The sequence below is a fragment of the Oncorhynchus clarkii genome, chromosome 10, assembly GCF_045791955.1.
Source record: "Oncorhynchus clarkii lewisi isolate Uvic-CL-2024 chromosome 10, UVic_Ocla_1.0, whole genome shotgun sequence".
Taxonomy (NCBI): domain Eukaryota; kingdom Metazoa; phylum Chordata; class Actinopteri; order Salmoniformes; family Salmonidae; genus Oncorhynchus; species Oncorhynchus clarkii.
Genome location: NC_092156.1, coordinates 32076711 through 32093941, shown reverse-complemented (window position 1 = coordinate 32093941; position 17231 = coordinate 32076711). Strand labels below are relative to the sequence as shown.

General features: G+C 43.7%; 1 protein-coding gene across 2 annotated transcripts in view; it reads right to left on the bottom strand.

Moving 5' to 3' along the window:
* LOC139418271 (UV radiation resistance-associated gene protein-like) overlaps positions 1-17231 on the bottom strand; it is a 133844-nt gene that overhangs the window by 70171 nt on the left and 46442 nt on the right. For both annotated transcript variants that reach the window (XM_071167604.1, XM_071167605.1), the window contains one exon: positions 16379-16544. In XM_071167604.1, the coding sequence (XP_071023705.1) occupies positions 16379-16544 (166 nt within the window). The remainder of the gene's footprint in view (positions 1-16378; positions 16545-17231) is intronic.

Genomic DNA, 17231 nt, shown 5'->3' with positions numbered 1-17231 from the left:
TGTGCAAGTTCTCCCACTTAAAAAGATGAGAGGCCTGTAATTTTCGTCATAGGTACACTTCAACTATGACAGACAAAATGAGAAGAAAAAAATCCAGAAAATCACATTGTAGTATTTTTTATGAATTTATATGCAAATTATGGTAGAAAATAATTATTTGGTCACCTACAAACAAGCAAGATTTCTGGCTCTCACAGACCTGTAACAACTTCTTTAAGAGGCTCCTCTGTCCTCTACTCATTACCTGTATTAATGGCACCTGTTTGAACTTTTTATCAGTATAAAAGACACCTGTCCACAACCTCAAACAAGATCTCACCCCGTGGGGTCAAAATGATCACAAGAACGGTGAGCAAAAATCCCAGACCCACACGGGGGGACCTAGTGAATGACCTGCAGAGAGCTGGGACCAAAGTAACAAAGCCTACCATCAGTAACACACTACGCCGCCAGGGACTCAAATCCTGCAGTGCCAGACGTGTCCCCCTGCTTAAGCCAGTACATGTCCAGGCCCGTCTGAAGTTTGCTAGAGAGCATTTGGATGATCCAGAAGAAGATTGGGAGAATGTCATTTGGTCAGATCAAACCAAAATATAACTTTTTGGTAAAAACGCAACTCGTCGTGTTTGGAGGACAAAGAATGCTGAGTTGCATCCAAAGAACATCATACCTACTGTGAAGCATGGGGGTGGAAACATCATGCTTTGGGGCTGTTTTTCTGCAAAGGGACCAGGACGACTGATCCGTGTAAAGGAAAGAATGAATGGGGCCATGTATCGTGAGATTTTGAGTGAAAACCTCCTTCCATCAGCAAGGGCATTGAAGATGAAACGTGGCTGGGTCTTTCAGCATGACAATGATCCCAAACACACCTCCCGGGCAATGAAGGAGTGGCTTCGTAAGAAGCATTTCAAGGTCCTGGAGTGGCCTAGCCAGTCTCCAGATCTCAACCCCATAGAAAATCTTTTGGAGGGAGTTGAAAGTCCATGTTGCCCAGCAACAGCCCCAAAACATCACTGCTCTAGAGGAGATCTACATGGAGGAATGGGCCAAAATACCAGCAACAGTGTGTGAAAACCTTGTGAAGACTTACAGAAAACATTTAACCTCTGTAAGTGCCAACAAAGGGTATATAACAAAGTATTGAGATAAACTTTTGTTATTGACCAAATACTTATTTTCCACCATTATTTGCAAATAAATTCATTAAAAATCCTACAATGTGATTTTCTGGATTTTTTTTCTCATTTTGTCTGTCATAGTTGAAGTGTACCTATGACGAAAATTACAGAGAACTTGCACAATTGGTGGCTGACTTAATACTTTTTTGCCCCACTGTATATGTTTTGCTTAATGAGATAAACCTGAACTGTCAAGGAGCCTAAAACAGAAACAGCCAGTGGAGAACAGTAAAAGTAAAACCCCTCTATCTCACACGCCAGTAGAGCCCGAGATGTCGGCATGCAGATGGACGGGTAGAGGAGATCTGTAATTAATAAGGAGAGAGGCGTGGGGAACTCCTCTCTTCTAACGGAAAGCTCCTTCTCTTTATGGGGTTAGAGTATTTACACAGCCCTCCGGCTAATCAACCCAGCCAGTCAGGCCTCTACTGCAGGCAGGTCCAGGCTCCCTCACACACAACCATAAAATGTGATAGCAGGAGAGCCCATGCCTCTTCCGTTCTTTTATGTGTGTGTGTACAGTATCTCTTCCTCCCTCTTTCACTTCCCTTCAGTCTCTCTGTCTCGCTTCCTCCCTCCTGTTGATGTACAGTAGGTTGTTTATTCGAAGAGTCTATGTAATTGTTCTCTCTACACAGGAAGGACCAGCTGAAGACCACCAGTGTCTACGGAGTGTGGTCAATTTATGACTGACAGTTAAGTGGCAGCATTCACATTTTACTGTAGGCTGGCTTTTTGAGAGGGGGATGCAGGAAAATGGAGGAAAAGCAGTCCAAAGACCAGGTTTTGTGTTGGACTTGGTAAGCTACACTGGCTGGCTGGGGATTTTGTTAGTATGGCTATGTGGTGGTGAAGTCGATGATTGGACCAAGATGAGAGTTTAGATTCATTTTAAACCTTGACCCCTGACCTAACATGGTCATCTTCAGAATAGACTGACCTTTTAAGAGAACAAAACAGATTTTTACAGAATAGCAGGTTAATGAGTGCACCTTTCACATATAGTGTGCATAATAGGGCACTTGTTTCTTTCCCCCCTAGGGACATTACATTGTACAAGCCTAAGTGCTCTAGGGTTGTAAAGGGTGATATTATAGCTGTGCTGCAGGTGGGTGGTCGGATAATTCAGACTTAATCTGGCCCTGAACAACGTTGAACTATTCCCAGTGACTCTGCAGTGGCCTGCTGTAATGTACACACAGCCTGTGATCCTTCCGCCACAGCACATCTGTCCCACCGAGAGCCTGTTTACATATAACTAATTAATATGCCAAATGTACAAAACAACAGCTCTGGTTCACATAGTGGAGTTGGGAGTTAGCCACCCGTAACCATTACTTACACTTAGCTATCCGTGGCTGGCAAAAAATCCCCAGAAGTTCCCTAGAATGTCTTTAATGTGCGATTTCAAACACACCAGAACCATAAATCATGTGAGGCCTGCTTTTAAAAAAACACCTGCCACCATGCAACTTTCACGGATAATGGCACCGGTTACTATATAAATCACAGGGAGTTGTAATTTCCAATATTGGAGAAATTATTACATTGAGCATCTGTCAGTGAATGCTATTTTAATGACTGCCACACTGCTCCGCTTACAACTGGGGTAACTCAAACCGCAACGGCATCTTGGAGCGAAAGCACTGCTGTAAAAGTGTCTCCTGAGTGATGTGCCATCCGATTGCCCGCTCGGTCACTCTGTCGTTTGGTCTGTTTTCATCATCAGACAGAGACGCTTTTAGACAATGCAGCAGCCTGTCTGTCGGTGGTGTTTTTTCTTCTTCCATTCTCCCTCTGCTTTCATCTCCCTCATTCTTTTAATTAGATCCAGAGAGCTGGACCCAGAGGACAGGGTCTGGCCAGCTCTCTATGGGGCTAGCTAGCTGCTCCCTCTCCCTCCCAAGGAGCGCCTCTTTATTTATCATGGGGTATCTAAACTTCCTCCCATGTGCAGCCTTTTAAAACGGTCCATTAAGTGCACGCTGACCTGAAGTGAAACGGACAGAGAACAGGAATTTAGAATTTGTGTTCCCAATCTTGTGGCGGGCCATCGCAGGCCGTACGGCTGACTGCTACCACAAGGTCTTCATGCGAGAGAGGAGAGAAAGAGATGGAGAGAGAGACCATGCCGCTATTGGCAGTAAGACGATACTAGTCAGGCCAACGGTTACCCAGCCATGAAAAAGCTGTGTAAAATATCATTCGCAGATTAACTGAGCCAGCTGAACCATTCCATTCAGTGAACGATCATAGCTATAACTTTTTATTTTCCGTTATTTTCCGTGTTTTAAAGAACTAATTGATGTCGGTTACATTATTTGACTTCCATTTTGTTCCGTTTTTTTCCTGTGAGCTCAATGCACACATCGCACAGTTTCTCTAGAAATAAATCCGATCCGGCCTAAACAGTGTAGTTTAGTGTAGTGATGTAGTCGGGAGTTGTAGTTTCCAACAGGCCAATATTCTTCATAGTTCAGCACATAAAATGTGGTAATTAACTACAATGACCACAATCCATTGCACATCTACTTGTCCAGTCTGTTTCCTTTTCACCTGCTACAGAAGAGAGGTGATATAGAGAGCAGCTGTTGCTTCCCGAGCTATCTCTACCTGAAAATACATGATCTAAGTGATTGATAGTTGTTATTCAGCAGTCATAAAAGTATGTATTATTTACTACTAAAATAGTGATTTTGTCAGACAGCAGCTCTATAGAGACGAGATGATAACTTGGAATAAAATAATTGTCATGAAATAAAGCAAATGTAATATACACAACAACTGAAATATTTTATTAAAGTAATGTGAATAAATGATGGTCAATAAGTGATGAGCAGTAATGGACAGTCACTACCATCATGGGACTTTTATTAATTGTTTTATTCTGTGTTACATAATTCAACTCACAAAATGCATAGTGCATTTAATGTTTTTTAATTTTTTATTATCGAAATCGGTGATTATTATTATTTTTAATCAAACTGAAACCGAACCGACCACAAAAAGTACTAATCACTCAGCACTAAAGGCAGATGCTTATTATTAACATCTTATGTATTTAATTTATTATTAACGTCAGAGCAACAGGCTCCACGAGACTGTTAAACTATCTGCACTAACTCTGTCGTGCACTGACCCTACACACTCACTGGAGTTTATAGACACACTTCACTACAATTCACTGTCACTCCCACACAAAACCCTCACACATACAAATACACTAAATATACATATACACACACACACACTTTTCTGCTGCTACTCTGTTCTTCATTTTACTCTTATGATCATCTATCCAGATGCCTAGTCACTTAACCCTGCCTTCACGTACAGTATCTACCTCTAATACCTCGTACCTCTACACATTGATCTTCACTGGTACTCCCTACATACACTCAATTAGTATTTTGTAGCACTGCCATTAAATTGTTTAACTTGGGTCAAACATTTCAGGTAGCCTTCCACAAGCTTCCCAAAATAAATTGTGTGAATTTTGGCCCATTCTCCTGACAGAACTGGTGTAACTGAGTCAGGTTTGATGGCCTCCTTGCTCGTACACGCTTTATCAGTTCTGCCCACAAATTTTCTATAGGATTGAGGTCAGGGCTTTGTGATGGACACTCCAATACCTTGACTTTGTTGTCCTTCAGCCATTTTTTGCCACAACTTTGGAAGTATGCTTGGGGTCATTGTTCATTTGCAAGACCCATTTGCGACCAAGCTTTAACTTCCTGACTGATGTCTTGAGATGTTGCTTCAATATATCCACATAATTTTCGTTTCTCATGATGCCATCTATTTTGTGAAGTGCACCAGTCCCTCCTGCAGCAAAGCACCCACACAACATGAGGCTGCCACCCGTGCTTCACGGTTGGGATGGTGTTCTTTGGCTTGCAAGCCTCCCACTTTTTCCTCCAAACATAACGATGGTCATTATGGCTAAACGGTTCTATTTATTTTTTAATCATCAGACCAGAGGACATTTTTTCAAAAAGTACGATCTTTGTCCCCATGTACAGTTGCAAACCGTAGTCTGGCTTTTTTACGGCGGTTTTGGAGCAGTGGCTTCTTCCTTGCTGAGCGGCCTATCAGGTTATGTCGATATAGGACTCGTTTACTGTGGATATAGATACTTTTGTACCTGTTTCCTTCAGCATCTTCACAAGGTCCTTTGCTGCTGTTCTGGGATTGATTTGCACTTTTTGCACCAAAGTAGGTTAATCTCTAGGAGGCAGAATGCGTCTCCTTCCTGAGCGGTATGACGGCTGTGTGGTCCCATGATGTTTATACTTGCATACTATTGTTTGTACAGATGAACGTGGTACCTTCAGGCATTTGGAAATTGCTCCCAAGGATGAACCAGACTTGTGGAGGTCTACAATTTTTTTCTGAGGTCTTGGCTGATTTCTTTTGATTTTCCTATGATGTCAAGCAAAGAGGCACTGAGTTTGAAGGTAGTCCTTGAAATACATCCACAGGTACACCTCCAATTGACTCAAATTATGTCAATTAGCCCATCGGAAGCTTCTAAAGCCATTATGACATTATCTGGAATTTTCCAAGCTGTTTAAAGGCACAGTCAACTTAGTATATGTAAACTTCTGACCCACTGGAATTGTGATACTGTGAATAATAAGGGAAATAATCTGTCTGTAACCAATTGTTGGAAAAATGACTTGTTTCATGCACAAAGTAGATGTCCTAAACGACTTGCCAAAACTATAGTTTGTTAACATTTGGAGAGTGGTTTGGAGAATGGTTGAAAAATGTGTTTTAATGACTCCAGCATAAGTGTATAAAAACGTCCGACTTCAACTGTAGCTCCACTCGTGTATTTTATTCCTCGTGTTAGTAATTTAATAAAAAATGTTTTACTTCGCATCGTTGGTAAAGGTTCATAAGCATGCATTTCACTGTAAAGTCAACACCAGTTGTATTCGGCACATGTGATAAATGAAATTTCTCAAAGCAACAGGGAATGAATGGATCCTAAGTAATAGAGTTGAGAAATTGACAGAGTGATGGCAGAGTAGAGGAGAGATCTGGTGGATGCCTGAGGCATCAAGGCATTGGAGCACTGAATATGGGGAAGCAAGCCTGGAGCTCCCTGGGGATCAGCCTGGTCTCACTGGCCCACTCTCAACCCATCTTCACGGGATTACAGGGAGGTTTTACAGGGTAGCAGGGCCAGTCAACCACTTATACAACTGCCATCTGGCACACCAGAGAATCATTCCCTTTCCCGTGGGACATCCAACTGACTTGACCATTACAGTATTTCCCATTGTCCTCAAATGTTACTGTACGATAAAAAGAGAAGTGAAAGTATGTGCCTGACTCTAGTCTGTGTCCTGTCATTGAGCAACTATTCTACTCCCTCCCTCCTCTCCCCTCTCTCGTGGCTGCTATGTGACCCTGATAGGGGTGCGGGGGGGGGTCGACGGCCCTTCCCCTGGTCCCACATGGTCCATGTTAAGGGACGTGAAACAGAACGCCACATAACAATAACCCCCTTCCTTTGAGTTTGCAGGTCCAGCCGAACCAAGGCCCTCTCTTAGCCTCCTTCCCTCCATCCACTGGCAGTCACATAGAGCACTTCCTCCCCCAAATACACTACACTAGAGCCACGCATTGATGTGTTAATCCCTACTTAGGCGGTTATTTTCTTCAGCCTTCCATTTCATGAAGAAAATTAGGCAACAAAATGGGTTTTTCCCTTAATATTCCTAGTAACGTGTATGTATGAAGCAGCGCTTGGGTTTTTAACGGCCAGGCTCTGGTCTCAATCATACCGGTGACATCTGGATTGCATCTCCCCTATTCACCCCCATTCAATCAGACACACTGGAGCTATGGAGCTGGAGATGGGTTCTCTCTGCTGCTGATCTGTAAAATGTGGGAGCAACATATTGTTAGAGCTCATTGCATTCTGAGAATATTTTTAGAAGGGTGAAAGCTTCCGAGATTCCAAATAATGGTGCGTTCAAGGTAGGATTACTGCCCACAAACAAGCCAAGTGGAGTCATCGCCATTTACCACCTTTCTCCTAAATACACCCTCCAGTCCCCATGTGGCCCCATTCATTCACTCCACACTGACTGAGACTTCTCTACCCAGGTGTAGAGGGAGCACTAGTTCAAGCTGTACATCAGTCTGCCTGCTCTTACTGTGGCTAAATGGCAACCTACATAAAAGCCAAGGCGGTCATTATCTGAGACGGCAGGTCTGGAGTGGAATATAACAGTAATGCCCTCGCTCTACAGGTCAAACATTTCTATATGTCTGGCACAGTCAAGAGAACCTAAATGGTTGTTAGGCTCGTGTTAACACACAAAAAAAACGTATTAAGCGAGGGATAGGAAAGTTGTCTTACTATATGATGAACTGTAGGTGGTGTTAAAAAAAAAAGTAAGCTGGCTCCTTGGGAATATGAACATGAGGAATTTTCACATTTTTAACTAGACTGGCAGGGTACGATGTAAGAGATGTTTGGCCTCCACAGAATCAGTCAGTCAAACAACAGCTCCACAGTGGGGACACTCAGCTCCATCTAATAGCGACCAAGCTTTGCCAAGACGTCACTGGCATCTGGAACACACCACTCAGACAAAGTAGTACACAGACAGAAGAACGCCCCACACCACCCCATATTACAAGTGCCAACTGGTGACCAGAGAAGCATAGTGAGTGGTGGATGAATTGAGCACCTTTGGGATGAATTGGAACGCTGACTGCGAGCCAGGCCTAACCGCCCAACATCAGTGCCCGACTTGAATGGAAGCAAGTCCCCACAGCAATGTTACAACATCTAGTGGAAAGCCTTCCCAGAAGAGTGGAGGCTGTTATAGCAGCAAAGGGGGGACCGACTCCATATTAATGCCCATGATTTTGGAATGAAATGTTCCAAGAAGCAGGTGTCCACATACTTTTGGTCATGTAATATAATGGTGTATACAGTATGGACAGTAGTTGACTAGTTTTATACGATGAACCATTACTAGAATACAGTATATACATATAAAGTGGGTAAAACAGTGTAAACATTATTAAAGTGACTAGTGTTAAATGACTACGTACATAGGGCCTCAGTCTCTAAAGTGCAGGGTACAGTACCGGGTGGTAGTCGGCTACTAACCATGACTAAGGTCCAAGGCAGGGTAGTGGTGACTGTTTAACAGTCTGATGGCCTGGGGATAGAAACTGTTTCTCAGTCTCTCAGCTTTGATGCACCTGTACGGTCTCCGCCTGGTAACGGGGCGAACAGGACGTGGCTTGGGTGGCAGAGGTCCTTAATGATATTCTTGGTCATCCTCTGACACCGGGTGCTGTAGATGTCCTGGAGAACAGGCTGTGTGACCCCGATAATGCGTTGGACTGAAGGCACCACCCTCTGGAGAGCCCTGCGGTTGCGGACGGTGCAATTGCCGTACCAGGCGGTGAAACAGCCCGACAGGACGCTCTCAATGGTGCATCTGTAGAAGTTCATAAGGGTCTTAGAGTAGTTTCATCAGCCTCCTGAAGCCTTCATACATCACATCTATATGAAGGGTACATTTGAGGTTATCAGTGATGTATGTGCACGCCGAGGAACTTCAAGCTTTTGACCCTGTCGATGTGGACATGCTCTCTCTACGGTCTCCTGTAGTCCACGATCAGCTCCTTCGTTTTGTTGAGGGAAAGGTTAGTTCCCTCGCACCACTCTGCCAGGCCTCTCATCTCCTCCCTGTATGCTGTCTCATCATTGTTGGTAATCAGGGCTACCACTGTTGTGTCATCAGCAAACCTGAATGACTGAGTTGGAGAGGTGCGTGGCCATGCAGTCATGGATGAACAGGAAACACCAGAGGGGGCTGAGCACGCACCCTTGTGGGGCCCCTTTGTTGAGAATCAGAGCGGCAGATGGGTTGTTGCCTACCTTCACCACTTGGGGTCAGACTGTCAGGAAGACCAGGACCCAGTTGCAGAGTGACAGGTTCACATTCAGGGCCTGAGCATAATGATTCATTTGTTTTATTTCACCTTTATTTAACCAGGCAGGCCAGTTGAGAACACGTTCTCATTTACAACTGCGACCTGGCCAAGATAAAGCAAAGCAGTGCGACAAAAAACAACACAGTTAAACATAGGATAAACAAAAGTACAGTCAACAACACACTAGAAGAATCTATACACAGTGTGTGCAAATGGAGTAAGGCAATAAATATGCCATAGTAGCGAAGTAATTACAATTTAGCAAATTAATACTGAAGTGATAGATGTGCAGATGATGATGTGCAAGTAAAAATACTGGTGTGCAAAAGAGCAAAAAAGTAAAAAACAATATGGGGATGAGGTAGGTAGTGGGCTATTTACACATGGGCTATGTACAGCTGCAGCGATCGGTAAGCTGCTCAGATAGCTGATGCTTAAAGTTAGTGAGGGAGATAAGTCTCCAACTTCAGAGATTTTTGCAGTTCGTTGGCAGCAGAAAACTGGAAGGAATACCTGCTGGAACGAGTGCTACAGGTGGGTGCTGCTATGGTGACCAGTGAGCTGAGATCAGGCGGTGCTTTACTTAGCAAAGACTTATAGATGACCAGGAGCCAGTGGGTGTGGCGATGAATATGTAGCGAGGGCCAGCTGACGAGAGCATACAGGTCGCAGTGGTGGGTGGTATATGGGGCTTTGGTTACAAAACGGGTGGCACTTTGATAGACTGCATCCCGTTTGCTGAGTAGAGTGATGGAGGCTATTTTGTAAATGACATTGCCAAAATTGAGGATCGGTAGGATAGTCAGTTTTACGAGGGTATGTTTGGCAGCGTCAGCGAAGGATGCTTTGTTGCGAAATAGGAAGCCGATTCTAGATTTAATTATGAAATGGAGATGCTTAATATGAGCCTGGAAGGAGAGTTTGCTGTCTAGCCAGACTCCTAGGTATTTGTAGTTGTCCACATATTCTAAGTCAAAAGCGTCCAGAGAAGTGAAGTGATGCAGGCGGGTGCGGGCAGGAATCATTTGAGAAGCATGCATTTAGTTTTACTAGAGTTTAAGAGCAGTTGGAGGCCACGGAAGGAGTGTTGTACGGCATTGAAGCTCGTTTGGAGGTTAGTTAACACAGTGTCCAAAAAAGGGCCAGATGTATACAGAATGGTGTCGTCTGCAGAGGTGGATCAAGGAATCACTCGCAGCAAGAGCGACATCATTGATATATACAGAGAAAAGAGTCGGCCCGAGAATTGAACCCTGTGGCACCCCCATAGAGACTACCAGAGGTCCGGACAACAGGCCCTCCGATTTGACACACTGAACTCCGTCTGAGAAGTAGTTGGTGAACCGGGCGAGGTAGTCATTTGAGAAACCAAGGCTGTTGAGTCAGCCAATAAGAATAAGGTGATTGACAGAGTCGAAAGCCTTGGCCAGGTCGATGAAGACGGCTGCACAGTACTGTCTTTAATCGATGGCGGTTAAGATATTGTTTAGTACCTTGAGCGTGGCTGAGGCGTACCCGTGACTAGCTTGGAAACCAGATTGCACAGCGGAGAAGATCATTGATCTGTTTGTTAACTTGCCTTTCGAAGACTTTAGAAAGGCAGGGCAGGATGGATATAAGTATGTAACAGTTTGGTTTAGCGTGTCTCCCCTTTGAAGAGGGGGATGACCGCGGTAGCTTTCCAATCTTTAGGAATCCCGGACGATACGAAAGGGAGGTTGAACAGACTAGCAATAGGGGTTGCAACAATGGCGGCGGATAATTTTAGAAAGAAAGGGTCCAGGTTGTCTAGACCAGCTGATTTGTACGGGTCCAGGTTTAGCAGCTCTTTCAGAACATCTACTATCTGGATTTGGGTGAAGGAGAACTGTGGGGGTGAAGGAGAACTGTGGGGGTGTGCGGAGCTGTTGGCCAGGGTTGGGGTAGCCAGGAGGAAAGCATGGCCAACCGTAGAGATATGCTTAGTAAAATTCTCGATTGTCATGGATTTATCGGTGGTGACAGTGTTTCCTAGCCTCAGTGCAATGGGCAGCTGGGAAGAGGTGCTCTTATTCTCCATGGACTTTACAGTGTCCCAAAACTTTTTGGAGTTAGAGAGACAGCATGCAAATTTCTGTTTGAAAAAGCTAACCTTTGCTTTCCTAACTGACTGTGTGTATTGGTTCCTGACTTCTCTGAAAAGTTGCATATCCCGGGGACTATTTGATACTAGTGCAGTACTACACAGGATGTTTTTGTGCTGGTTGAGGGCAGTCAGGCTTGGAGTGAACCAATGGCTATATCTGTTCTCAGTTCTACATTTTTTGAAAGGGGCATGCTTATTTAAGACGGTGAGGAAATTACTTTAAAGAACAACCAGGCATCCTCAACTGACAAGATGATGTCAATATCCTTCCAGGATACCCGGGCCAAGTCGATTAGAAAGGCCTGCTTGCAGAAGTGTATTAGGGAGCGTTTGACAGTGATGAGGGGTGGTCGTTTGACCGCGGACCCATAACGGATGCAGGCAATGAGGCAGTGATCGCTGAGATCCTGATTGAAAACAGCAGAGGTTTATTTGGAGGGCAAGTTGGTGAGGATAATGTCTATGAGGGTGCCCATGTTTATGGATTTAGGGTTGTACCTGGTGTGTTCCTTGATGATTTGTGTGAGATTGAGGGCATCTAGCTTAGATTGTAGAACGGCCGGGGTGTTAAGCATATCCCAGTTTAGGTCACCGAACAGAACGAACTTTGAAGATAGATGGGGGGCAATCAATTCACATATGGTGTCCAGGGAACAGCTGGGAGCTGAGGGGGTATAAAACAGGCGGCAACAGTGAGAGACTTATTTCTGGAGAGATTCATTTTTAAAATTAGAGCAAGAATTGTTTGGGCAAAGACCTGGAAAGTATGACAGAACTTTTCAGGCTCTCTCTGCAGTAGATTGCAACACCTCCCCCTTTGGCAGTTCTATCTTGACGGAAAATGTTGCAGTTGGCGATGGAAATCTCAGATTTTTTGGTGGCCTTCCTAAGCCAGGATTTATACACGGCAAGAACATCAGCGTTGGCGGAGTGTGCTAAAGCAGTGAGTAAAACAAAATTAGGGAGGAAGATTCTGATGTTAACATGCATGAAACCAAGGCTTTTACGGTTACAGAAGCCAACAAATGAGAGTGCCTGGGGACACACAGGGCCTGGGTTAACCTCTACATCACCTGAGGAACAGAGGAGGAGTAGGATGTGGTTACGGCTAAAGACTATCAAAACTGGTTGTCTAGTGCGTTGGGGACAGAGAATAAAAGGAGCAGATTTCGTGGTAGAATAGATTCAGGGCATAATGTACAGACAAGGGTACGGGTACAGTGGAGGTAAACCTAGGCATTGAGTGACGATAAGAGGTTGCATCTCTGGAGGTACTAGTTATGCTAGGTGAGGCCACCCCAAGTGTGGGAGGTGGGACAAAGGAGGAATCTGAGGCATGTTGAGTGGGGCTAGGTGCTCCACAGTAAAATAAAACAATGATAACTACCCTAAACAACAGTATACATGGCATATTGACAGAGAGAGACATAAGGCGATCACAGGTGTTGATTGGGAGAGCTAGCTAAGACAACGGGTAAGACAGCAACAGCTAATCAGCTAAGATAACAACAACAGGTAAAATGGCGATGAATGGGCAGAGGGGGTCAGTTTAAAAAATATATATATTTTACCTTTATTTATACAGGTTTTTTCTCATTGAGATAACTGGTCTCTCTTGGAAAATAGATGTTAACTACACACAGGGCCTGAGTTTGATGCTGGGGCGACAGATAAACAAACCAAACCAAATGGAGTACCGTGATTAATGAACAGTCCAGCAGGCATCAGCTATGTAGCCAGGTGATCATAGGGTCCAGTGAACAGCAATAGATGAAACAGGGAAGTCGATACACGCTAGCAAGCAGGAGACACTGCGTTCATAGAGTTAGTAGGCCGGGGCAAGCAGAAGCGTCTTCATCTACGTCCGACAAAGGCCGGTTGAGGGCACATCGGATGGAATTACGTCGGGCAGTTGTGATGGATCTGCAGGGCTCCATGTCGACAAAGGGTCTAGGCCAAACTGGCAAAAGAGGTAATGTAGCTGGAGTAATATCGCTTGCAAGCCGGGAGATGCGCCTGGCTCAGGGCTACCTGGTGCTAGCTTCGGGACAAGGGCGTTAGCCACTATAGCCACTCGGTAGCAGCTAGCTAGCAGTGATGATCCGATGCAATGGTCCAGAGCTTACTGCAGGAATTCGGCGATGTAGTGGCTTCTAGTCGTGTTAGTGAAGAGTCCGGGAGGCATCAGCTGTGTAGCTGAGTGATCATAGGGTCCGCTGAGCAGGCCTGGTTCAAAGTCAGCTTCGGGGCTGGGCTACTCGGTAGCAGCTAGCTAGCTGCAAGGATCTAGAATAATGGTCCAGTAATGGAGTAGTCTGGAGTAAGGATGGAGAAAAGCAGTCCTGATATGCTCAGGGTTGATATCGCGCTGTGCAGACTGGCATTGTACAGGCTGGCGGGTATTATCCGGGGTAAAAGCAGCTGGTGTCTGAGCTAGAGGTAAAAGCCGCTAGGAGTGGCTAACAGTAACTAGATAGTTAATTAGCTGGTTAGCATCTGATGGCTAGCTTCTGATGGAGGTTCTAACTATAAGGTCTAAAAATAGAGGATCCGTATCACATTAGCTGAGACGGGTTGCCGGAAGGTATATTTAAATTTAAAATGGAAAAAGAGATTGAAATAAACAATTCAAAGCGGGCAAAGAAGGTGTTTAGCATGTCCAGGAGGGAGGAGTCAGTTTCCATGAGGTGTCTGGCGCTGGAATAGTAGCTGGTTGGAGTGACGGGTGGTGGAGACCCCCTGTGAGCCCCTCCAGCTGCCATGATGACACTCAGAGGAGGAGAAGAAGAAATGGCCCGATACTGGCTGTAGTTGTCTCTGATTAGGCCGCACACTCTCACCATGTGCATGTTTTCGTTTAAGGGTTTGAATAAATGACATATGGATGTGTGTGTGGAGGAATGCATGAATTTATTTACATGCCTTCCCCTGTGTCTGACTAAAACAATGATGAGCAGCATCCATACGTGCATGTGAGAGAGTATGAGAGAAAAACGGAGATAAACACACTGGGAACATCTCATCCTTACATGGTTATTCAGTTCAAGCCCAGAACAGTCAAAAGAGTTCGATGAGGCATTGGTTAGGGGTTACCGGGACTCACAGCTGCTCCTTTTACAGTAGGCCTGTGTTGGTGTAGACAAGAGGGGGGCAATAAGCCCCTATACCTAAACAGCCTCGTAAGGGGAACACGACACACCATATAATATTGTATTTCTACCGAATGCTGGTGATCTCCATCTGCTACAAGCAAATAACAGTTTAATTTGAGCAAGCTGTGCAGAACCGGAGATGACAGGCTATGACTATGTAGCGTGGCAAGATGCAATACAGACTTTGTGTTGCTTTTTCATTTCTTGACGGTTGGCACTTTACTTACATTTATAATTAATCAATATAGCACCAAAGGGATCAAATGTGCCCACATGTATACTTTACCCAACAGTACAGTGTCTGATAATACCTATTTTCAAAGCATCTTGTTATTTTCATTTTTTTAAATTTTATCCGATGTATTATTAATTTTGATGCCCATTGGTTTTTTTCCCTGGTCGAGGGGGGTCTTGCCTGGCTGTGCACAGAATGTACAGGAATGTACAGTTGCATACCTGACGGCATATGTGTGCATTCCCAAACATGCAATTATCACAAGGCAACAGGAGTTTTGTTGGAAGCTTGATGCATAGTTACCGGATCCAAACAGATACAAATAATCATTTCAATACAGTGTCCTTACTGTAATTGTGGTGCCCGGTACAATTTAAACAGGATTTAAACAAGCAGGCAGGTACAGCCCAGAGGCAAGGCCCCAAGAGTGTTATCCTTTCCTTGTGTCCATGGCAACAATATTATCCAACATATCCGTACTTCTTAAATACCTCTCTCCATTCAGGTAAATTTGTCTAAATACAGTGTGGGTAGAACGGTGCCTAGCTTAGCCCCTGGGGTACAAAGATAAAGGCACAGGCCAAGGTGAGCAAAACAGGAATCTTCAACAATGTGCTTCATCATTATGAAAAATAGTACTGTCTACTGTCTGGGTTTTTATATGAAACGACAAAGGAACGTTCAAAACAGTGGTTGCGGCATTGGAAAAGAGGATTGTAAAAAAAGACCTGTGAGTGAACCTGACATCATTTGACATGCTGTATAACATAAGGCTTAGCTGTCCAAAGTCAAAAGTTTACTACTTGCACGGAATGATTACGTCAAGCTTCTGACTCTACAAACTTGTTGGATGCATTTGTAGTTTGTTTTGGTTGTGTTTTGTGTTATGTTTTGCCCAATAGTAACTGAATGGTGACTGGAGTAATTTTATTTCTAAGTGAGTAGATAAGATGTTTATGAACACTTCAAAATGAATCATGATAATGCCACGATTAAGAAAAAACACAAATTAATCATGAATAATATTGAATGAGAAGGTTAGAGACTTCAACAATAGGCTAACCTCTCACCATTACCAATAACAGGGGAGGTTAGCATGTAGTATATTAGGTACTAATCCTTTGACTACTTTAATACAGTATGAGTGAAATGGTCAAAATGGGGGGACTAGATACATAAAGTGCTATCATTACTAAATGGTAAAAGAGATATGTATGAAAATACCCTAAAATAAGAGCTGGCATCCTGTACTGTTGCCTAATATAAAACATTCTCAAATATAAATATTTACGTTTACTCTCCAAATACATATGGAGAGGAGAGTACACGCTGTCCTCATTTAGCACCTACAGTACATAAGTCCCTTTATGACCAGGATCACAATGAGCTCTCCAGTCGTTTAGAGTTTATCTCTACTCAACTGCAAAATTGTTGGGTACTAGGAATCCTTGGCATCCATCAACTGGCTACAGTAGGATTAGCTATTGTCCACATTTGGCCCCTTTCTGCCATTGGCACTTTCTTATGAGCAGGATCAATACCCTCCATACTCCTAGTTTGTCACTTTTGTCAACTATATAATAAAATAAAATAAATGTGTAACATTTAAACATTGGAACTGTTAATGAATGGAAAATGCACTTTGAATACTTAATAATTCAAATGTTCAACATAAATAATGAAATATTGAAGGCTGTTGTAGGTTGCTTACTCTCTCTCCTTCTCGCTGAGCTTGTCTGTGATGGTGTCCTTGATGGAGGAGCGGGAACCCTTGTGGATGACAGGATATCTAAGAGGGATCTGCAAGAAGCAGCTGATCATCAGCACCAGGTGGGCCGTGTAACCCAGGGCAACCGCCACGCTCCCATCATCCTTCGCTGTAGGGAAAAAACAAAATCGAGGTCATTAAATTTCTGTTTGAAAGTTTTACTGTGAAATGGTAGCAGAGGGTTTGAATGAAAAACTGTTTAATTGGATCTGATTTGAAACACCATGCCTGTTAATCACTTCAATGGCTGTGTTTTAATGGTTTATTACTCCAACACACTATAATGCTAAGACTAGAAACTGAAGCTGGTCAAAATGGCAACAACTATCTAAACAGTCTCAGTGTTTCATCTTTTCTTCAAAGCTTCCCTTCAAAGCAAGAGGTCAGGAATGCTGTGACTGCAATACTAATGCATTTGATATACGTTTCATATAAATTAATCATATTGAAATGAAAGATCAAATCACGAAGGGCTAACATAATTTCAGTTTCTATCCTCAGAATGCAAACACAAAATAAAGGCATCACAAAATGGAAAACACTTTGGTAAGTAATCACACGGATAAAAAGCTGTCATTTATGTGGGCAAAGTGTTTTGAAAATGACAGTGTGTTTTTGGTGACGCAACACACATGAAAACTTCAACTGCTGTAGAATACTGTACCTAATTTACTTCAAAATACCTCATATACTTCAGAAATGTACATGAAAAGCACAATTATATTTTAGGGGAAAATGTGATGTTTCATCAACATTTCTGACTAGAAAACAGGCCTGCCGCCTGGAGCTGCTTTCT